The sequence below is a fragment of the Diorhabda sublineata genome, chromosome 7, assembly GCF_026230105.1.
Source record: "Diorhabda sublineata isolate icDioSubl1.1 chromosome 7, icDioSubl1.1, whole genome shotgun sequence".
Lineage (NCBI taxonomy): Eukaryota > Metazoa > Arthropoda > Insecta > Coleoptera > Chrysomelidae > Diorhabda > Diorhabda sublineata.
The window spans coordinates 19,110,548-19,135,079 of NC_079480.1; the positions used below are offsets into that span (position 1 = coordinate 19,110,548).

Here is a 24,532-nt window from a genome sequence, read left to right on the forward strand (position 1 = left end):
CCTGGCATAGTCACGTGGCCGATTTAGTAAAGGTAGCATGACAAAAACTTGAAGCTCTGTCTAAGACCAAGAAGCTATATACCCCGCAACCGTTTCCTATCCTTTATAAGACCTAGATTCATTCATCTTTGAAATATTGCTAGCACATTTGGAGCTCGGCTTCCAAAAATACCCTGAGGATGCTCGACTCAATACAGAAGAGATCAGTTTGACTTATAGACAATCCAAAGTTGACCAGAGAAATTTGGAAAGCTTAAAGCATAAAAAGAATGGTCACCGGCCTGACTCTGTTTTACTGATACTACCACTTCAAATGCTTTTTGCCTTACCTACTCCACTGTAAGACGTGGCTCATAAACACCAAGTTTGTCTGCAGGTGCCTAGAACTTTGGTGAAGTACAAAATAATCCTTAATATATTTAATATATGCAATTCTTGTCATCCTATGTCACAATAAAAGTTCAGTTATTATAAGTTTTGACTAAGAGATCTATTAAGATGTCCAAAACGTCAGAGTCATAAAAGTCATAACTAATTTTTCTTTGAAATAAACACACACGGAGTATAAAAACACAAAAAAATTTTTGGGTTCAAGGAAATGATTATCAATTTTGGCTGTGTTAAGATATTTGAACTGCAATTATTGTCATCCTATGTGACAATAAAAGTTCAGTGATTATAAGTTTTGACTGAGAGATGTATTTAGATGCCCATATCAAATACCTTGTACTAATTGTGAAGCTGACAAAGGACAGACATCTCAGTTTTAAAATAATGGATTTAAAGGTAATCAGTACTATAAAAATCGCATAAACAAAGAATATAAAAAAAAAATAATTAAAATTGGGAAATTCTTAAAACGGAATTCAATACATGAAAATTTATGAATGATTTAAGCAATTTGAGTGAATTTCATGGTTCTATTTCATAAATTTTAATGTAAATACGAATTATTCCATTGTCGGCTGCTACATATTTCGTCATAATTTGATAAAGATCCAAATATGAGACAAGGAAAAATTTATGATAATCTTTCGCTATGTCTCCAAAATTGTCTCCAAAATGAAAATCGATTAATAACAACATGGTATAATGGTTAGTATGTGATTCTAGCAATGGTAAGACTAAAAAATACATGGTTAAAAACTGTAAGACAAGGGGTGGTTCAGTACTTTTACAAGAAAGACCCTTGAACTACCATATGATAATTATGCTTCAATGATGATAGTTGTTACAGAAAACGAATTAGAGTAAGTGATGACTGTAATTGATTATTTTGTCAATACCATGTATATATTATCTTTGATATCTCTTCATATTCTTATTATACTGATTCGTTACTTATATTTGTGGCACGAAAATATCCATCTTCATCTTGTTCACAAAGCTATAATATTTTTATTGCAAGCTATCAATTATTTGCGATACTTCGTTTAGCATTCCCTTCAAGTCTTAACTCGCGTTTCTTCATATAATAAAATGTGCTTTACTAATCGGCAATTAATTTAATTTGTATAGTTTCTTCTCTAGATGCCTATTTATTATATTCTTCAATTCGTTGCCGCGCTAAGATTCCGTATAATGCGTTTCCCCCGCGGTTTGCTTTTCAAAAACACGTAATAATAATTGTTTTTGCACGAACTCTAAGTAATAATTCCAACCAATCAAAACCGCATTCGAGAAGTTTCCATTTTCGCATTTTATACCGAAATTACGCGTAATTGCAGAGCGTTCAAGAAATTTCATTGGCTGCCTTTGTTCATATAGGTGCAATAAATACAGTAAATACACAATTTATTTGAGCTCCACCCTATTTTATACCATAATCGAGTGGTGCATACGTTTTATTTTAGATTGCTACACCGACTAAAAATATTTCACTACATAACTTACATATACACGAGAAACTTAATGACACCAAAACGTTGTTTGGTATAATATTTCTCATTACGTATTCAAGATCAATTTCTTGTTGTTAAAAAACGAAAGAGCATTTTATGTAAAAGAGGAGACTGTACCAAATATTAGAATAGCATTAAATTATTCATATCAAATGTTTATATTTTATCATTCTTAGGTTTGTTATTGAAAAATAATTCAAATCAAACCATTCCTCCAGGCTTTCAACTAATATCTGAAGAAATTCTAAAACAACAACGAAAAACAGCAATAATTAAAATAACTAACTTCAAATATGCCACCTTCAAATTGAAGTATGTATCTAGGAAATAAAAAATTTGGTGGTCGTTAAGTTCTTGATTACAAGACAAGAAGTTATTTAAGATTTCTGAACAAGAGAAATGTTATACTTATACACACTGTTTATACCAAGACTACACCAACACTGTCAAAGGCGCGTTTAGATAATCTGAAGGTGAACTCCACCTTCTAGTTTATCTTCAGTTATCGAAACGCGCTTCAGACAATGTAATTGTAATTATTGGTGTAAACAGTGTGTTCAGTATGAATATCACCAACAGTTCCAGAAATTCCAGCGTAGTTAAGGAATTTTATGGCAAGAATAATAAATTTTTTAATGTTAAAATAGATTTCTAATTTGATTTCATTTTTATTTTGGTGTTTTGATAAAGACCTCAACGGGTGAAAACATCAGATCAAAAGGTCTAAGAAATAAGAAATAAAAGAAATTACCAAGATTTCTTGTCATATAAACAATAAATCTTGATATATTTTGACTAACAATGAAAACACTAAAATGTATTTATTTGTGGAAAATGTAACATATTTTTAAGCAGCATAACATATTTCTATGAACACATTCTTTGCTAAAATCATTCAAAAAAACGTAAATTAAAAATAATAAATGATAATCTTGTAGAAACCAGATTTTATAAAAAAATTAACACATTTTCAAATCTTAATTCAAATGCCATGAATTCAGACACGTAAGGCTTCTTATGGAGTCACAGCCCAGCCGATTTTTTGGCTCTGTTATTATTAAAGCTGCTCTTGAAAATAGCCTTTCCGCAAGTGCAGATGTTGTTGGCGTTCAGAGAAAATTCTTGGCCATTTTCGATAATGACCGATAGACATTTTGGTGTCTCATTTACAAATTTCTCAAATTCATACTTCAAAAATACCTTTTTTAAATAGATAAGTAATATCTAAATCAAATTCATTTTCAAAACACAGTATTGGGGCTGGTTCTGGTATTGGATTCTATCGATAATCCATTGGATTTATTATATTAACTAGCTTAGAATATTTTTTCAAATTTTTAAACTGCCTTTGATTGCAGAAGCTTTCCTAATGAAAACGAAGAAAATACTTCAACTTTATATCGAGGATCCAGAAAAGAACTACAATATATCAAATTAGTGTTGTTATAGTGTTTTAATATATTATCTCTGGCAGCTTGAATGTAGTGAATAATTTTCTCATCGTAATTTCTCTTATCATTTTTATTATCAAGTTTATGACTGCATAATTCTAGTTTGTCTAAAAGTAAGTTTATTCCAATTGCCGCCAATGAGAGTTTGTAATATTTTTCCACTTCGAGTATTAAATAAAGTGTTTTGAAGCTTCTAGAATACTGAAAAAATTCACTGATTAAAACCCATTTTTTATCTGATATTTTAGAATGATCCAGATTTTCGATACTATAACAAAATATAGTTAAAACATGTTAGGAAGAAAGTTGAATGCTTCGTCAACACTGTTAAGTTTAAGTTACTTCGCTCTGAGTTTTTGATTTTTTTTCAGAAGATTTTTAATTTCACTTACAACAGATTTGAAATCCAACACCCAAAATGACTTTTGCTACCAATAAAAACAGAATTCCTCGTTACTATTTTTCACAAACTGGCTTCAAAAATATATTAAAACAGATGGAGAATACCATTTGGTAACAAGAATTTGACTCAACTAACTAGGGGAATCACCGGTTAAACAAGAAATTTCAAGGGGTGAAGAAAATGCCGAGACAAGAAGTTGTTTTCAAGACAAGGATTCTTGTCACAAAACATCATCAAAAAGACGAATATTTCTCTACCGTCCATAATATCGGAACAGAACGGATTAGAAACTTCTTCTTCTATATATATATATATATATATATATATATATATATATATATATACTGAATTGATAATTGATAATCAGTACAAAAAATAATGAACCAAATGTCGTATTATGTGTAATTGTTAGTCGACAATACCATCGCCTTATCGGTCTTTAAAAACTTGCAAGTTTGCCATGGCGGGCATATCGGATGAAGCCCTAAAGCAGAAATTAGCCCATACTATATACCTAATATTATTGTTTCAAAGTTATTATTTGGTAAATATAACATTGGGAAGGAACATTTGAAGGTTCTTAATGGATAGAAGGCAAATATCTTGTAATCTACGGGGATCAATCCGCGAAAGTTGGAACCCTGTAGGGCATCAAAGACTTGAGACCTTCGCGCTATGTGATTGACAGGCCCTGTTTACTACTACTTTAACCATCCCTTGCAGACTTTAGATCGCTTACAAATTCATTTCGTGAAGCTCGAAATATCATCTGGTGTTGATTGATTTGAAGTTGATGTAATGTGTATCTAGTATTTATATTTATCATTCATCCACATAATCGCGAAAATCATTAATTATATTTGTATTATTTTATTCGATTTCACTTTATATAGCTGACCGAATAGTCGAAAAATATAACAAATATAACCAAAAATATGTTACAACACTAAAATATACAATACCGATCCAAAGTTTTCACTCACCCCATAAACTTTTCATTATATTTTTAAATAAATATTTCTTTTCTATATTGTCAAACAAAGGTCGAAATCGAAAATAATAGAAATTGAAAGAAGCTGTTTTTTTATGGGGGCGGCAATGAATAATCAACTTTCAAGAGGTCAAAATGAAAAGAGGATGCAATGAGATGAAGAACATAAAAATTAGAAACATGAATAAAGGAAAGGAGTTTAATGAACTGACGAATGAAAGTTTAAGGCTTTTTGGTTCTAATGGAATAGTGTTTGTGCTTAGGTTGAAAAAAGAACGGACAATGTGTAATCCCGACAGTTGGTGGTGGAGGCTCGTTGATGGTTTGGGGATTTAATACAAATTGAAAGTATTTTGAAGAGAGAATGCTAGGGAAAAAATAATAAAACAGAATGTAGTAGCTTTGTAAGTGGTATTTGAAACAATTGAGCTCCTCGTTTATATCAAACCTTAAAATTTAAAACTATCATTTGACATTATTCTATTCGACATCATTTGATATCACTTGATATCATTAGTCATCATTTGACGTCATTTGTCATCATTAGACATAATATTGACATAATTTGAAACTATTCACATTTTATTGACATCATTTAATATCATTTGAGATCCTTTGACATTATTTGATATCATTTCATATTAACAGACGTTATTTGATAACAATCGACATCATTTTATACCGTTTGACATCACTCGACATCATTTGACATCACTTGATATCATTTGACGTCATTTGACAAAATTTTGAGATAATTTGGCATAATTTGAATTTATTTGACATCATTTTGACCTCATTTAACATCATTTAACATTATTTTATATTATTTGATATCATTCAATATCATTTGAGATCCCAAGACATAATTTTGACATAATTTGATATCATTTGATTTCAGAAAAACTTGATCAGTCCGAACAAAAGCCTTCTTGTAGCTCGTTACCAGTAAGCAGTTCGACTAGCAATATACCTAATCAAGCACCTTTAACAGCTCCTCAACATTCTGATCGTCCAGACCATCTCTCGGACCGTCCAGTGGAAAGAATAAAACAAGAAGGTGACGATCCGTCTAATGTAGCTTATGGTCATCAAAATTCTAAAGACATCCGAGATCAACCGACAACTCCATTGTCGCAGGAAAACAAACCGTGGGCATATTCGGGTATTGAACTCATGAATAACGGAGCGGCATTCTGGCAAAATTATTCTGGTAAGAAATTTGATTTTATTTAGAGCATAAGCGTTGCAGGGCTGCAGAAAACCTAAAAAATATAATTTGTACGGCAATTTATTATGAGTTATTAATTTATTAACAAAATTATAATTCATGGTGTTTCTCTTCTTCTATTGGTTTTGGGAAAAATTCGAGTATGAAAAATAGTTTTGATTAAAACAAGGATTTAGGTTATAATTTTATTTCATAAAAAGTTTTGATTTGGAATAAAGAGAGATGCTAATTTCACCCGCGTATAATGTAACAATGTTGAAAAATCACCTGTAGTTAGTCCTTTACGAGTACTAGAAAAATAAAGAATTTCAAGTTTCTGACATTACTGAAATCTTTGGAAAAAATAATAAATTCAATTTTAGCCACCATTTTTGAGAGTGATATTTTGAAAATGGCTGGGGTAAGGAAATTTTGTTATAGGGAAAACCCATCCTAATATAAAACGAGCAAGAATATAGAAGCATCCTGTATATACAGAGTGAGTTTTATGTATGAAACGCTTCAACTATCTCGGAAATGCCTTGTACGGTTTTTATAAAATCTAATATACAATAATTTTGTGATACGGCCGGTATTATGGAGGTATTTGCATTGTTGTCAGATCTTTCCTTTTACCGGAAAAATAATGAATCACCCTAAATATTTAGTGTTTTTATGAATCTCTAAGATATACTGATTATCATTTTTCATTCAATGTTTTCTATACCTAAATGCCGTAATTTCGGAGTTATAGCTAAAGCTTTTCGAAATTCAAAATGGTTAGTTTATCTAAAAGAACGAATTGATATTTTAATGATATTAGGATCGTAGAAGTCAACAAGAAACGTGTAATATCTTCAATAATATATATCCTAACCGAAATAAAAGATCTACTGTCAGTAAATTAGTAAAAAAGTTTAACAAAACTGGTTCAGTAAAATATTTATCCAAATTAAGGCGCACAAAAACTGCATCAACTGAAAACAAATCTTTAGATTTTTGTGACGACAATCCAAATTTTAGTAGACAATTATCCAGGGAACTTGATATTTCGCAAACATCCGTAATGAAAATTGTACGTGATAATAAATTTTATCCATATAAAGTAACGTTGGTTCAATCCCACACATAATATCCCGAAAAACTGAATGTATCTTCTGGAATAATAGGGGATCAAATAATTGGTCCTTTTTTTTATCAAGGGCAACTCAAATGGTACGGTATATTTTTAAATAAAATTAGAAGAAACTTCATTATTAGAAATTTTCAGACAATAACAATATTCCAAATGACTATATTTGGTTACAACAAGATGGTGCTCCACCTCACTGTGCGTGTATGTGGTGTCCTATAGACTATTTCCTGTGGAGTCACTTAAAAAACATTGTTTATAAAACAAAACGTACCAATATTCATAAATTAAAAGATTTAGCAATCAGGGATACTGCAAAACGTATTGCAAAGTTCTAAAAATCGCATGGCTTGTTGTATTAAAGTAAATGGATAACATTTTAAGCATATGGTGTTATCCCCTTTAGTGTATGTTTTCCAAAATTCGTAATTTTTCTACTTCACAAATGTGGATCTACTTCTAACATGGCACAAATGTCTTTAATTGTTGTAGATATATAGATACATAAAACTCACTGTATAATATTCTGTCTTCTTCACTTTACCTCAACAGTGTTGTTAATTAATTTCCCAGCAACTTCAGCTACCTGACATCTAATATGTGAACTATCACCAAAAACATTGTTGAACAAAAGAGTGAGACTTAATTCCAGTAGCCCCAGAACATTTGCCATCACCGTGAAAACGAATCATTTGTAATTTTTAATAGAAAGCCGACGATTATAAAGAACGTTATTTCAATGTGGATATGTTTTCTTTTGGAATACATTCACAATCAAAACAGCTATTCATTCTGGCATTTAATTTCGAAATTAAACGGTTATTATGAATAATAACGGAATGGCTATATAGGTGGTATTATATCCAATGAAATAACTGAGATATTTCAAAGGATTCAATTTGAGATTGGAGGCGGTAACTTAAAACGACGCTAGGAAAAAGGACAAAACGTGCTCTTAAACTCGACAAAAAATTTATTAGCCATTATTAGTTAATAAAAGTTCTATAAATAATATTGTTGTTTTCGTTAAATGTTTTCGCAAATATGTGTTTTATGTCTTTGATTCCCAGCCAAACTGTTTTTTTATATTACTATTATATATATTATATTATATATTATCAGCCTACAGCTTATTAAATAAAAACAATATATATATATATATATATATATATATATATATATATATATATATATATAGATAGATATATAGAGGAGGGATACCTCAGTACCGGTCGAGAGTGGTGGTGAGAGAGTGGGCCCCCCTCGACCAACAAGCGACCACTATGCTCCCGCGGTAGGAGACCAGGCCGGAGTGCTGGATATGGTGCTGGATATGGTGACTGGAATGGAAATAGACCCCTTTACAAGGAGAAGCTCTTTAGCAAGATCTCCCCCTGGGAGAAGAGGATCCGTTCCCAATTTGTCAACTGATGATGACACTTCAAACATACAGCAGTTGGCTAAAAGAAAGCGACTAGAAAATATTAGCATCGTTGATATTACTATGTCACAAAGTAGGAAAACAATAGACCCGGGAACCAAAATCCTGAGGATTATCGATTCCCTAGTGCTTGAAACGAAAGCCTTAGTGAAGACTGCTCGTGAGAGCACAAATACCAAAAGCCCAGGACACTCTAAAAAGAGCTGTAGACAGCCCGGATAAACCCAAGCCGCAAGATGAGAAGACCGTGAAGATAAATACCCGTGAGGTGGGCACTCAAACAAACGAAAGACCAGTAACATGTTCGTCAACCCAAACTGACGGCCCAGAAAAGCTAACGCCACACGAAATAGACACACATTTAACCAAAGGCCTAAACGAAGAATCCCTGAAGAATTTGATTGGAATGAAGTGGAGAAATGAGTGTTTCCAAAAAACAAAAAAAATAACCGAAAATATGCGGAGAGTGCTAGATGGAAGAGACCTAGCCATATTCATGGATACAGAAAAAGATACAGAAAACAAAATTATGCAGGAAGTCGCCGTCAGAATACCACACATTTGGAAGCTTGTCGAAGCAAACAAAATACAGCCTGGAAAAGTTATAAGTGTGGCAAGTAACAGCAAGTTTTGGATGGAAGATGAAGGGGAGACTGAAGTAGTAAACTTCACATTCTTTGTCGGCTTGCCAAATGAACAAGACAAAGAACAAGACTTGTTCCAACTGTATATGGCATGTAAAAGACTTACAGAGGCGATGAGGCACAAAGGAGTCAAGCACATCACCATGGTTCCCTCAAAAGAATGGGACGAAGACCAGGCCCTTAAGGTACTAGAGTGTGCATGTAGAGAAAATAACGTGGAAGCTGTCATCTGCATGCAATCAAACAATAAGGGACAAACGAGAGCTCAGTCCAGTAAACAAGGAGAGGCAGTAATCATTGATGTAGGCGACCGAACCTATGCTGATTTACTGAAGGAGGTTAAAAAAGAAGTGCAAGAGAAAGGATTAAGTGACAGTGTTGGGGGTGTGCGCATGACGAAGTCCGGGAACCTACTCCTCAAAATGGAGGAAACAGCTGGGGCCGTAGAACGACTAGTTGAAGCTCTTAGGGGAAGGAATGGAGTTAAAGCGCTAAGAGGAGTCCAAAAAGCGGAGGTTGTCCTCCATATTAAGAACATTGATGCTGTCACTAACAAACAAGAAGTGGAAGCTGCTATCAGAGACATCGGCAAGGGAAGAAAACCAACAGGAGACATAAGAGTTAGCTCTTTGAGGCCTGACTATGGCGGGACACAAGCAGCTACCGTCTTTATACCAAAAGAAACTGCCGATAGCCTACTCAAAATGGGCAAAATAAGAATTGGTTTGGTCAACTGCAGTGTGAGAGAAAGGGTGAGAATGGACTCGTGTCATCGATGCTGGGAAATTGGTCATATAGCCAAATTCTGCAAGGGCCCTGATAGAACACGATTGTGCATACAATGTGGGGGAGAAAACCACCAGAAAAAAGACTGCACGAAAGAAGCTCACTGCGTACTATGCAACATCTCCGGTCATAGGCCACTTTCCCTAAAGTGCCCTTTATATAGAGGAGAGATAAAAAGGCTGCGAACAAACCGCCAACAAAATGTTCAAACTAGTTCAAATTAACCTAGGTAGGCGTATTCCAGCACATGACTTACTGCGACAAATAACAGCTACAAATGAAATAGACATTGCAATCATAAGCGAACCAAACAAGAATTTAGCTAAAAAGAGCGGCCGGTACACAGATATCAATATAGATGCAGCAATTTGCTTACCAGCAAGCAAGCACATATCGATACAAGGTTGGGGACAGGGAAATGGATGTGTCTGGATTGACTGCATCAAAATCACTATATATAGCTGTTATATGTCGCCAAATATAAGGCTCGAAGAGTTCCAACATTTACTGAATGAACTGAAAAATAGTATGGCTAAACGGAAAAATAAGTGCCTGATTTGCGGGGACTTCAAAGCGAAATCAATGATGTGGAACTCAACAACAAATGATTCTAGAGGAGATATTCTTTCTGAATGGGCCTCAGAACTAAACTTAATTTCACTGAACACCGGATGTCAACCTACCTTCCGTAGAGGCCAAAGCTCATCCATTATCTATATAACATTCGCGGCAACCAATATAGCGCCTTTAGTAACGAACTGGAGAGTGTCTGAAGAGGAAAATCTTACAGACCACAATTACATTTATTTTGATATAGCTATTAAGAAAGATAGCGTAAGAACGAAGATGAAGAGCCGCGGATGGAGGGTGGATACGACACAAATGGATTACTTCATAAATGAACTGCGAAGCAAATTACCATCAAGAGAACAAACCTTAAAGCCAGAGAGATTAATTGAGAACATCAGCCATGCATGTGATAATACATTCCAACGAAAGGGTATCCCAAGTGACAGGAAAAAACCAGCTTACTGGTGGTCAGCGGAAATCGCCGAGACTCGGAAAAAATGCCTTACACGGAAGAGAAATATGACAAGGCTCCATAAAAAACCTAATATATCGCAAGAACAAAAAGATACATCCCGGCAAGCCTACAAAGAAGAAAGAGCGCGGCTAAAGAACGCCATCCTAAGAGCAAAACAGGTTAAATGGAAAAGGGTCATTGAAGAAGTTGAAGAAGACCCATGGGGACTGGGATACAAGATAGTGATGAATAAACAGAGCTTGAGATCACCTCCTGCGTTGTCAGAAGAACTCATGCTTGACGAAGCTAAGAAGCTGTTCCCACAACACCAGAAAACTAAGTGGAGTACCACTGAGGTACGAGACACTATTCCACTATTCTCGGCAGAAGAGCTGGATCGAGCTTCAAACAGGATCAAATTAAAAAAGGCTGCAGGACCCGACCATATACCACCGGAGATAATTAGATGTGTCGCACAAAGACTTTCACCAATCTGTCTGAATGTAATGAACCAGCAAATCCTGAAGGGCGAATTCCCAGATATCTGGAAAACCGCCAAATTGCTGCTCATAGAAAAACCACGTAAAGAAGGACAATCAAAACACACATACAGACCGCTGTGCCTAATAAATTGCATGGGAAAACTACTAGAGCACCTTATAAAAGAAAGAATAGTTGAAGAAATCTGCAGAACAGGAGGCCTTGCTGTGATACACAGTTTGGATTTGTGAAAAAGAAATCGACCATAGACGCTATGCTGAGAGTAATGGAAGAGGTAAATAAAGCAAAAAGACTCGCACATCAAAATAGAAAACTATGCTTGCTAGTGATGTCAAAAATGCCTTCAACTCGGCACCCTGGCAAGGCATCGTAAGAGAACTTGAAAAAAGAAAGATAGCACCGTATTTGATACGAATGGTAAAAAGCTACTTTACCAACCGAAGGATCTTAATTGGCGACAGAACTAACATGGAAGTGACAAGTGGTGTACCGCAAGGCTCTGTACTTGGACCCACTTTGTGGAACGTCTACTACGACGATGTACTACGCCTGGATATGCCGCCAGGAGTCGTGCTTATTGGATTCGCTGACGACTTGGCGGTAGTAGCGAGTGGGAAGACGGAGAACGAAACGTAGCTGTGACCAACTTAGCAGTACAAAGGGTTGTGGAATGGATGAAATCCAGAGGACTAGAATTGGCGTCAGAAAAAACAGAGGCAACGCTGCTGGTGGATTGAAAGATTGTTAAACAGGTGACTATCGATATAATAGACACACCGGTCTTCACTCAACTACAAACTAAATACTTAGGGGTTTTTTCGATCAGGGCGCTAAGATGAAGGCTCATATTGTAAACACAAGCCGTAAGGCTGAAGCGACGATAATGGCTCTTAGCCGCCTGATGCCGAAAAGAGAGGGACCATCGTCAAGTAAGCGCAAACTGCTGTCGGCGGTAGCCCACTCGATTATGCTATACGCTGCACCAGTATGGCAAGAATCTCTGAAACATCTGAAGTATAGATCTATGTTCCTCAAGATACAGAGATACTAGCTATCCGAATATGCAGTGCGTTCCGTACTGTATCCGCCGAGGCAATATTAGTATTGGCGGGTATAATACCCATAGACCTATTGGTGAACGAGAGAACCGCCACACATGGAAAAGAGCAAGCAGTTAAAACAACAGAAAAAGAAAACACGCTAACTAAATGGCAAAGAAAATGGGAAGCAACACACCACTTGGGCGCTTGGACCAAAAGACTCATACCGGAACTTAAACCTTGGCACAAGAGAGGACATGGGGAGATAACGTACGCCTTGTCCCAGCTATTATGTGGACATGGATGCTTTGCAGCATACTTCTGCAGATTCAAAATAAAAGACTCGCCACTTTGCCAGTGTTGTGGCAATGAACAGGACGATGTTTATCATACCTTTTTTGCGTGCCCTAGGTGGCAAAATGAAAGAAGACGAGCTGAAACAGAAGCAAATACCATCATAATCCCAGAAAACATGGTCCAAACCATGCTACAGTCTCCTACAATATGGAACGTGATATCTACTATGGCGTCGAACATTATAACACAAAAGGAAAGAGACGAAAGAACAAGAGCAATCACGACGAAGTAATACCTTTAGGTGGTTCCATCGCGATGCCAGCAGGCAGGAAAGAGGGAAGCGTTTAGTCGGTAGGTGAATGCTGGAGGCAGCACCAACCCGACACTATTCGAGCAAATAAGACCGCCATGTGCCAAGCTTGAATGTCTGGTAGCAGATTCCTAATCCTCTAAATTATATATATATATATATATATATATATATATATATATATATATATATATATATATATATATATATATATATATATATATATTGAAATGATCAGAAATCTAAAAGCAAGTAGGTACATAATGAAAATTTATAATTTATTGAGATTAGTTTTACTAAAGATAATAATTAAACTAAAGGCAAAAAATCGATAAAAAAATAAAAGAAATTGAATTGATATTTGCAAGTTAATTAATTATAGTTATTTTATATATAAGGAATTATTTATTAAAAATGATATATTCTAAAGGATTGCATATGTACAAATCATAATTTGTATCATAGAATAATGTTATTAATTATAAATTAATATAAAACTTAGTGGAAGATTGATTTTTTTAAAAAAATATATGAAACTGTTGCCAAAAGGACCCATAATAGTGAAAATTCATAAACTATTAATGAAATAAAAGTTTATTTAAAAACATAAATATAAGATCTGACAAGTGTTTGTTTGACAAGTGTTTGTCATTGTGAGGAGACAAGAGCAAAAGTCTAGTGAGTCATATGATATGGTTGCTAAGGAGATAAAAAAAAAGAGGATCATTATTTATTTAGAAAAAAAGTAGTATCAGCAGAAAAGAGAATGGAGAGTGCAAAAGTTATAAGAAATAGAAGTTAAATTTGAATCAAAATACAAAATAATTGCGAATTATTAAAGATGAATGGAAGATAAATATCTGTACTGAAGAAAATCTAACGAGTTGAAGATTTGTTACTAATCCAATGAGTGGAAGATTTGTTACTGACAATTCACAGAAGTAAATACAAGTTTTAGATCTGATATTGCAAGATATTATCATCTCAGGTCAGTTCCTTCACGTATTATTGGCCAATAATAATAATAATAGTAATAATATAAAATAATTTATAAAAAAAAAAGGAATATTACCTATACTTACGTTGACAATGGATAAAATTCCTTATTTGTGAGGTGAAGATTCCTTTTCCGTAGAAATAATATGAATTGTGTAGTATAATTAAATTTTTGTTCCATGTATCATATGTAATCCTTCCACAGAAATAGAACTTCTTGATTATATCATATAAAATTGACATAATTTTTTTTATATTTTCCTTATATTCTACATATAAATAATAGGATATTCATCTGAGTCGATTTATAACAGAGAACTGTGTAGAATTATCAAATTAGAGGAACGGCTAACTTCAGGTTAGACTCATAGGCGTACTCAACTACATTTTATTAAACTTTATTTGAATTAAAAATAATACAATTAACTTTTAACATAAAACTTTTATTGATTTGTTAAAAGAAAAAACATCCATAAGTTATTTATTTATGCCAGAACTCAAAGAGAGAATGAGTTTCATGCCCGGCAAATAACGTGCTAGCGACAACAATAGAAAAATAAAAACAATAATAAATACAATAATAGAGGTAGAAATAAATAATTACAATATATATATATATATATATATATATATATATATATATATATATATATATATATATATATATATATATATATATATATATATATATATATTGAATGAAGGAAGTGGGCACCTTGCACTTCTACAAACTCTATGATATTTCTTTGAACCTGAATGAACATTTCAAGATTATACCTTATAGCGTCACATTGGAAGTTTATTCTATGGATCATTAAGTTCCTTATGTTAACCAAGCTTTTGATATAATCAAAAAAGTTGATCCATTGTATTTGAATCAGTGGAACGTGGTGACCGTGTAACTCTGCGACCAATCCACCTTTTGAGAAAAATGTTATAGAGAAGATTTTTTACAGGAGTGGAAATGCGTGCCTGAACCACATGTCTCCGCGAGTTAAGAGGAATATCACATAATATGGGTGGATAGTCATTTAGGAGTATCGTTGAGTATCAGGTTGTTATCAAAAAAATATGTACCCACTAAATTATCACGCACTATTCCTGCCCAAATTTGAATTGTATCGTGAGGATTTCCATCTTCCAGCTTCATCAGTAAACAACTCGTTATTTATCTAGAAACCAATGAGCTTAGGCCTAACCTAACCTAAACCTTCACCTTCATGGCATACATTTTCTGGATGTAAATGCGATGAAGAAGCTGTTTCTGGAAAATCCTATGATTAGTTGTCGTTTGATTGTGTTTTGATACCGTGTAAGTATTTTCAATAAATAATTAATATTAATGATAATTTTCCTTGGCATTCACAACGATCTAAAAATCTACATATCTCCATAAATTTTGTCGAGTTAAGCAAAAAGTATCTTTTGGTTGAAAAATTGTTCAAAAAATTCATTTGAAGGTACAATAAATAATTATCGATCTCTTTCACGTTTATTCATCAGTTCTCCTAGAAATATTTGATCGTGTTTTAGCACCTCCTGTAAGTATTTTCAATAAATAATTACAATTTATAATAATTTTTTTCAGAATGTTTCTTTATAGCGAACGGTTTTTTAGCATGTAAAACGATCTAAAAATCTACAAATCTCGTGAAACATAAATTTCATCGAATTAAACAAAGAATAGATTTTGAAGATGGTAATTGGAGAAGTTACGGATTATCAACCATTGGACAAGAGCCGCCCCTGGCCTTAAAATAGTAGTTTAGAATTATTTATTCCGTCAAACATTACATGAACTTACGTAATTGATATCAACGTACAACAAAACATAAGAAAATGAATATTAGTGTTATTTTTAGATTAAGGAAACGAAAATCCACAAAAAAAATCATTCAACTCTTGCTTAATATTTGAGCTTTCCATTTATTTGGAGAAAATAGATCGCAAATAAGCATTTTATCCCATACAATCAATTGAACACGTAACTATGAAGATGAGGAGTTCTTAAATTGCTACTTGTTACATTTTTATCCAACAACTGTAAGTGAGGTAAAAGAAATTATTAAAAAATGAACACAAAAAAACAAAAATAATATTTGTGAATTGTAGTGGATTATGTAAGTCCTCCACTCATTGTATTTATACTAAAAATACTATTTCTAGAAGCATTCAAAAACAGTGATACTAATTTTCAAACTTGGAAATAGAAATGATAACAAAACAAGATATTGATAGTTAGAATGAACAAATTTTTGGAAAAAGTCTATTCAATATGCGATACATTTATTAATAACACTATTAATAACACTATTTACGGAGATGAACCGGTAATAGTGATATTTCTTGATTAGGTTGAAGCTTTCGACACTATCCACAATTTCATTCTACTAAATAAGAGGTCCAGTCCATAGTTTTTTCGAATTTTTTGCATCCTGGAACATTTTAAGGAAAATATTGACGCTATACAAAATAATAATAGAAAGTTTTATGGAATAAAGTACTTAACAAATATTTCTAATGTATAATCACCAAGCGATATAAATTCATTTATCATCCAGCTCATCTCCCTTTTTTGAATCGAGCAAACAAGCCAAAGGCGAAATAATTTAAATCCTGAAATTATTGTCACTTCGTCGTGTGAGTGACTGAAATGAGAAAGACACACACCCCGATGATTCCATGACTACAAAGTGAAGTCATTTTACTGTAACTAAATAAATCGTATATATTCATCACCCTCTGTCGGTTGTATTCTAATATTTTAAAACGATGTAACGTTTCGGAACAAATTTCATTACGGGCTTTTTTGAGAATTAGACTTTGAGGCGAATATATTTGTAAGGTTACAAAAGATATTTGATGATCGTTAGTAATAGAATTAGAATGAGAAGTCTATAGTGACGATGTTGTATATTCAATGCGAAGTTAACTAAACCATGTCAAAAGTACATTGTTAAATGCAGTTGATGTTGATCCCATAACTAGCGTACGCAAAACGCAAAACTTCTTCACCTCTTTCACATCCAGAAAGTGCATGCCTTAGAAGTAGAGGATATTATTGCTAGAAAAGACTGTTTAATTTTCTTCCAAACATGCGGTTCATGCAGGATGGAGCCCCTCCTTACTTCCTTATTGACGTAAAAAATAGTTTTAATAACATTTTTACTAATAAGTGAATTGGTCGGGAAAGTCCATTTACATGGCCACCACGTTCCACTGAATTAATTACAGTGGATTCACTTTTTTCAGAATTTCTATAAATCTTTGTATATACAACACTAGTAAACGCGAAAAACGAAATAATCGATAGAATAAACTTTCAATGTGACGTTATAAGGTGTAATCTTGGAAAGCTCTTCCAAGTTCAAAGAAATATCATCCGTAGACTTTGAAAGTGTATAGAAGTCCAAGGTGCTCATTTCGAACAACTATCATAGTTTTTTTATTCCTATTCGATAAGTTTTACGCTGACCGACTAAATTTTACTTCATTTAAATTTTTTTTTATTCAATTAACTCGATGCTCGATAGTATGCAGATCAATTAGAAAGGTTTGATTGTGTTTTAATACCTGTAAGTATTTTCATTCAATAATTACAATTAATGATAATTTTCTTCTTTATGGCGAACGGTTTTCTTGGCATGTATAACGATCTAAAATCTACATATCCCTAAAATTTTATTGAAAAATCGATTAAAAAATTAATCTAAGTTTTCGTTAGATTGAACTTTAGACTGTAAAAGTTGTTAACCATTGGACATAAGCCACCACTTGCCTTCAGATAGTAGTTAGAATTATTTATTTCGTCAAACACACTAAATGGACATACATAATCACCCATTAAAAATTCATAATGTTCGAATGTATAATTTAGAAACTATACTTAAATATAAGTTCTGATTTTAAGTTTCTAAATTTAAATATATAACTTGTGACAACAAAAATTGTGACAGATTAAAACCAATAAGAGATGCTGAAAATTTAAGTCATCCTCGCCGATCTGTGATGGAATTTGGCAGCTTTCTTTTAACATTTGTGGTTGACATAAACAAGCTGATCAGATACTTTCTCTTTTTCATATCTTAGTAATTTTACATATTTCTAATATATGTCCAACATAATATTCTACGATCTTTTTTTGTAGCAAACTTGGCCAGTAGCAAACTCCATTCAATGACGATTATAATTAAAAGTTCATTCACCTGTTTTTCATTTTGAGTACGGTCTGAATAAAAGATTTATCGATAATTGATTCCTCTTTCAATAGAAATCTAATAAATAATTTTTTGCTTGCTACTGTTTTTTATAGTTTTCTGTATACTCGATCTTTGTCCTATTTTAAAATCCTTCACAATTATGCTTTTTCCTTCAATTACGATTATGTTTAAAAGTTCATTCACTTGTAACTCGTTTTGAGTACGTTCCTGAATAAAAGATTCATCATCATCGCATTCCTATTCCAATTGAAATCTCTCATAATAATTTTTCTGCTTGTTTTTTTTTATCCTCGATCTCTGTCCAATCGTCTACATTCATTCTTTTTTCGGATTCTATTTCCATTTTGACATTCTTTTCGATATTGAGGAAATCAAAGCGTTCCATATTGGTAAAACACCTTTACAAAACGAAAGCAGTTCTGAAAGATATTGATTCAAATATAAAATTACATTATTGTTTTGATTGCGATGAAATAGTTTACTGTATTTTTTGATCATACCTCGTACGATGAATAAAATGTGTAAATGTATACTTTATCTAAGATAACTACTCTGCGACAAATCCTGATATCAAGCTACTGTAAGTTTGTTGTAACTTCCTTACGCCATAACCAAAACTTACTGTATATATGCCCTACCGCAGCATTATAATTTCCCAGGAGTTTCCCTGTTTACATAATATGTTTATGATATAAGCTTTGTTGTTTATTCCCAGTCGATATACATATATATACGTATAGTGTATGCATGAATAAATGTAAAGAAGCCTAGGACCTTAGTTATTGAAACTCAAACACCTTTTGTCTATTCTGCAGTTTGCTATAATTAAGATTCGGCGCTTGTTCAATTCTGGAACTATTGAAATTTGGAATAGATAAACCAAATCAAAACTTAGAAAGTTGAAAATGTGGAGAAAGAAATAATCGAAATTAGTAATAATACAATAAAACATCGTGACATCAGGAAACGAGATGAATTATATCATCAAAATGCTTCAGGCTGCATCCTGTTATTTCTTGTATTTTGTGATTTGGCGCAAATGTAGCGAAATATATATTTTCTTATGGATGGTGTCCTACCGTGATTTTGGCAAAGGAACCAGTGGTACTTACAAGCTAAAATCCTGTACAAAATTATTTATCGATATTCTTTATTGATTCATAACTTACTGTACAACATGTAGGCCATGGACCTTGTTTGACAGTGACATAATCTTGTTTTGACAGTGATTCGGTTTAGACACATTTCCTTTCATTAGCAGCAAGCAGTTGTTTGTAATTGTTTTTATTACATGCATATTTGGAAGTTCATTAGTCTTATAGTTTTCTTTGCCTTGTTCCGCATTTCGTACACCATATTTTTTTATCTATCCATTCGTTTTCTTCTCATATTTTGTTCAATTTCTTCCTTACAGGTCCTTGAGGGTCTTTCTTTTCACATATCTGTACCAGAGCAGTTGCTTAACGTGTATTCTCTCATGTAAACTCGACCTGCTCCTCAACGTATACCTTCATTTCGTTAATGCTCTGTTTCTGGATATCCTGGTATCTTATTTGGGAGTATATCAAGTTAAAAAAGGAACCGCCAAAGAAATTTGTTAATAGAGAAGGCAGTACGAACATCGACTCTCCTAAATTAAGGATATTCAATGCGATTTGTTGCTGGTTTGTTAGGAAGACATAATTTCAGCATCAGTCGCATAGCAAGGAGATATAGAACAGACAGTCACCAGCAATCTACTCGAAAATGAATTAGCAGATATCGATATATCGTCTCGAACGGTTAGAAAAAGTTTACATGAAGCACATGCTTGCAACGAATTTTTTTAATCACTTCTATTTTCACTTTCAAACGACAAAAATTGAAAAACCGTTCAATGTAACTAATTAAAAGCTTCAGCATAATATTTGTTGTTATTTGGAGTTGAGATATCATATCAAATACCATTAAAACAAGTTTTAATTCGAAAAGCACTATCCTACTTATTGAATTTCCTTCTGTAGGCTAAAACTGATGATTTTGGTGATTGTTTTGTTGTTATATTCATTTTAATGTCATTTTTTATCTCAAATGTACTTTATACAAGTGACAGCCACTTAAGTGAATGAATAAAATAAACATTTGACTGAGAGAAAGATTTTTTCAATGCTGATGCCGCGTTCATTCATAATCGATCAAAACCTACAACGTGTTGATGATTCATAGCAGTGATTGGGCATGTTTACACTTTATAAGATTTTTTGCATGTGTCAATGTATGAAACATGGACCCATCATTTCATTTTGGAATAAAAACAATCATCATCTGAGTGGACTGCAGCCGGTGAACTACGTCCAAAGGCACAACGGTCAAATAAGAAGGTTATCGCTTCAGTATTGGAATGCACATGGAATATTAGTCATGACCATCTCCAAAAGGGAGAGTTATGGATGGCGAATACTACATACAATCGTTGGATTGTTTGAATGCAAAAAATCAAGTAAAAACGGCCTCATATGTCGAAGAAAAAACGACTGTTTTGCCAAGACAAAGTCGATGTCAACGATGATTAAATTGAAGGAATTACACTTTGAATTGCTTCGCTGAAATCGCTGAACTGAAAAAAATGTTCGCTGGTGAGAAACTCAGCTCAAATGAAAAAGCAATTACTGAAACTGAAGCCTATTACGAGGCAAAAGACAAATCCTTGTATTGCTCCTGAATAAGATTACATTGATAAGTCCGATTTAACCCGAAAATGATAATCAAAATTCGAATTAGCAATGGCATATGGAATGAGTAAACTCGAAATTGAAAATCCACACTTTCAAATTTGGAATTTCACAATGATTACCCTGTATGGACCCACATAACACTGTAATGTTTAGTGAGGGACGACCCTATATTCATTAAATGTATCAATAAATTCAGGATGTTTGCAGCAAATATTATTATTCAAGATATAACCTTAGTTTCCTTGGATATTACGAGAGGACCAAGCTTCAATTTAATAGCGATGTCTATCTAATATGGAAATACTGGCTATTGATGGTACAAACTCAAATGCAAATTTAATGTTGGGTTATATTATAATGCCGATAGGTAGTTCGTTTAGGTGAAAAGACGAAAGAATATGTTACTAATCTAGTCTAGTTAACATTTTGAAGATATTTAAACATTTGGAGATGCTGGATTTAATTCAAAGTTTTCAATACTTACAAATAATTTGGGTTGTTAGTAAATAGCAATATCAGCCTTTTTAAAAGGACGATACAGTGTTGGAAAAATAGTACCACAGTATAATACCATTTGACTAGAAGAAAATTGCTTCAAAACTGTAGGTAATACAAGCAAATTCAGACACAAGATTTTATGTTTCTGTTGATCTGCATAATTAATTTCATTTTGACACAAGGTAGATCTATTTAAGATGGAAAATGGATCGAAATCACATATTAAGAATGTGCTATATGAAAAAAATCTGTAACAGGTCGATTGTTATTCTTAAATTGACAATTTTTAGCACCCCCTCTTAATTATAAGCTTCCCAATCAAAATTTTGAATAAGAGGGAGTCGTATGGCACCATCTTGGAAAGGGATTTTAGTCCTCTGCTCAGCAATATAAAGATTCCTAAATTTGGTTCAATCATTACTGAGAAAATTAATTTTAAAGATGTAAAATTTTTGATAACAAAACTATATGAATAAAGATAAAAATGTCGCATAAGATTTCGAAGATTTTATTTTTCTGTTGGTAAGCATATTTAATTTAATTTTGGCACAAGGTAGATTTATTAAATTTGAAATATGGATCGAAATCACATATCACGAATATGCTATATAAAAAAAACCTCAAACAGATCGATTTTTATTCTTAAATTGACAATTTACAGTATGGAAATATTATCCACATCCAGCACCCCCTCTGAATTATAAGCTTCCCATCGAAAATTTTAAATAAGAGGGAGTCCATGGTGGAAAGGGATTTTAGTCCTCTTCTTAGCAATATATAGATTCTTGAATTTGGTGCAATAGTAACTGATAAAATTAATTTTAAAGATGTAAAATTATTGATAACAAAATTTTATGAATGAAGATAAAAATGTCGCATAATATTTAGAAGGTATTTTTTAAGGATTAACATTTTAGTTGAGATTGGTGATTCTCATTTAGCAATTTTAAATGCCCGTAACTCATAAACAAGGGGTCTACTCACTACCGAATGTTTTGTACCAAGTATCGGAACACCATGTATTTTCAATCTAACTATTAACTATTACTACTGCGCACTGTTATTGAGAATGTCAATAAGGACAAATGTATAAACTGCTTGGTACGTTTGAAGGGAGTTAATTTAGGTGAACGCCAACGCTATTATCCAGGCGGTAGGGATTTAGTCCTGCGGCTATTTAACACGATGTTATCTTTAATGTTGCAATTTCTCGGTTCGTTGTTTTGTTGTCACTCATCCTGTGAAGCTACATAATTCGGAAATTTACGAACAAAACGTTATGTCGTCTGTGCAGTGTTGGATTCGTATAATCTTTAAATCTATTTTAATATAATTTAAAATTGTAATAACAACACGCATAGTCGATACTTTCTAGTAAATATGCCCTAAAATTATTGCGGAATGCGCGAAAAGATGATATCGATTTGATTTAAAATGGCAAGTGATTGTGCATCTTTTTGCTTTGTAACATATTGAGCCCTTAACTAATTCTAAACGTAGAGTAGGTAGGTAAAGGTCATGTTCCTAAGTGGAAATTGGAGAAGCGTGCTTACGAATTAGGCAAACGGATTCAAATATAACTAAAGAAGGAAGAGTCTGAATTTTTAATCTTTTGTAGTTTGAGGATTCGCTCAAATTGAGTCGCACCACATGTATCCCAGAAGGGAAGAGCATATCGGAGATTTGACTCAATAAGGGCATAATAAATTGTTAAGGAGATGGATAAGTTCAGTTCTTTGGAAACAGGAGAAACCTAATTTTTTAGATAAAACGTATTAGATTAGGTTAGATTAGAAAAATCACAAAAAGTTATTGCAGTGAAGTGATGGATGTTTAGACTAGAGTACACATTATTTAGGAGGAAGAATATAGAATAATTTGCCACTAAAAACCCAAATTAATGGATAGTAAGTATTTTATATTCAAACAGAAATCATGAAAGCCCTTTTTGACCAAAATTTCTATTATCTTAGATAACGTGGGAAGGAGTGCAATTGGGCGATGCTTGTTTTTATCTCTTCCACTATATGCAAAGGTATAAATATCTTAAGGTAATTGGGAAAGTACCAGTTTGATATGAAACGTTAATCAAAGTGGTAAGGTGGTAAGTTAGCATTAACATCAAGAATATATGAAACCGGATCATGAAAAGGAATTGTAGAATTTGATAAATTTTAGGCTAAATTCACATTATTGAGGTTATCAGGTGAAGTAGAGTTTATACTCAAAGAAGAAACCTTATTTATCATTTACAATGGATCAAGGTCGTAAGCTGACTCATAAATGGCAAACGAAATGATTAGTCCTCACCTATGAAAATTTTATTTCAGTCGTATTAGTTTGCGAGTTATATTAATTTGATTCAGCACCCTAAAAATAGCCCTAATCAGCTTTAAAATCACAGAAACCTAAGAAAATTCTTTCTGTAGACCCGTGTGTCGAGTCAAGGTAATTGGGAATCATTTTTTTTTATATATATCCGTTAAGTAAAAGCCTCGTATTTTTTGAATTTGTTAAAAAAAATCCCGGAGAATGATTTAGTTGTCTCAAAAGTTTTGATTATAGCTAAAAATTTCATGGATTTTATGAAATACCTAGAAATCCACGGAAAAATCAGTTAAAACTAATAAAAATTGAGTTCTGAGGCTGCGTTTACAAAAAATTTTATTTGAAAATAAACTAGTGGTCTTCAGAACCATAATGTACTTTGTTGTTTGACTCTATGACGATTTTCAATATCTAAAGTTATTGAAGATTCTTTTCTCGTATTGCAGCAATTAATCATATTTGTAGGAAATTTTCTTGATATTTGAACTATGAAGGCTGCTACTTAAGTTTTGAGATATGGCAACTCTGATGATATGTCAAATCTGACGTTGCCATCATGAAGTTTGACGTTTTAATGGTGAATGTAATAGGAACTTGTTGTCATACGAGTGATGTTTGAGTTGTTACAGATTCTTTCGATGTGGATTA

The 24,532-nt window shown here is 33.0% G+C and overlaps 1 protein-coding gene across 1 annotated transcript in view; it reads left to right on the forward strand.

Annotated features, from left to right (window-relative positions):
* Positions 1-24,532, forward strand: part of LOC130446622 (dachshund homolog 2) — a 416,848-nt gene that overhangs the window by 380,893 nt on the left and 11,423 nt on the right. The window contains exon 10 of the mRNA XM_056782989.1: positions 5,645-5,956. Within this exon, the coding sequence (XP_056638967.1) occupies positions 5,645-5,956 (312 nt within the window). The remainder of the gene's footprint in view (positions 1-5,644; positions 5,957-24,532) is intronic.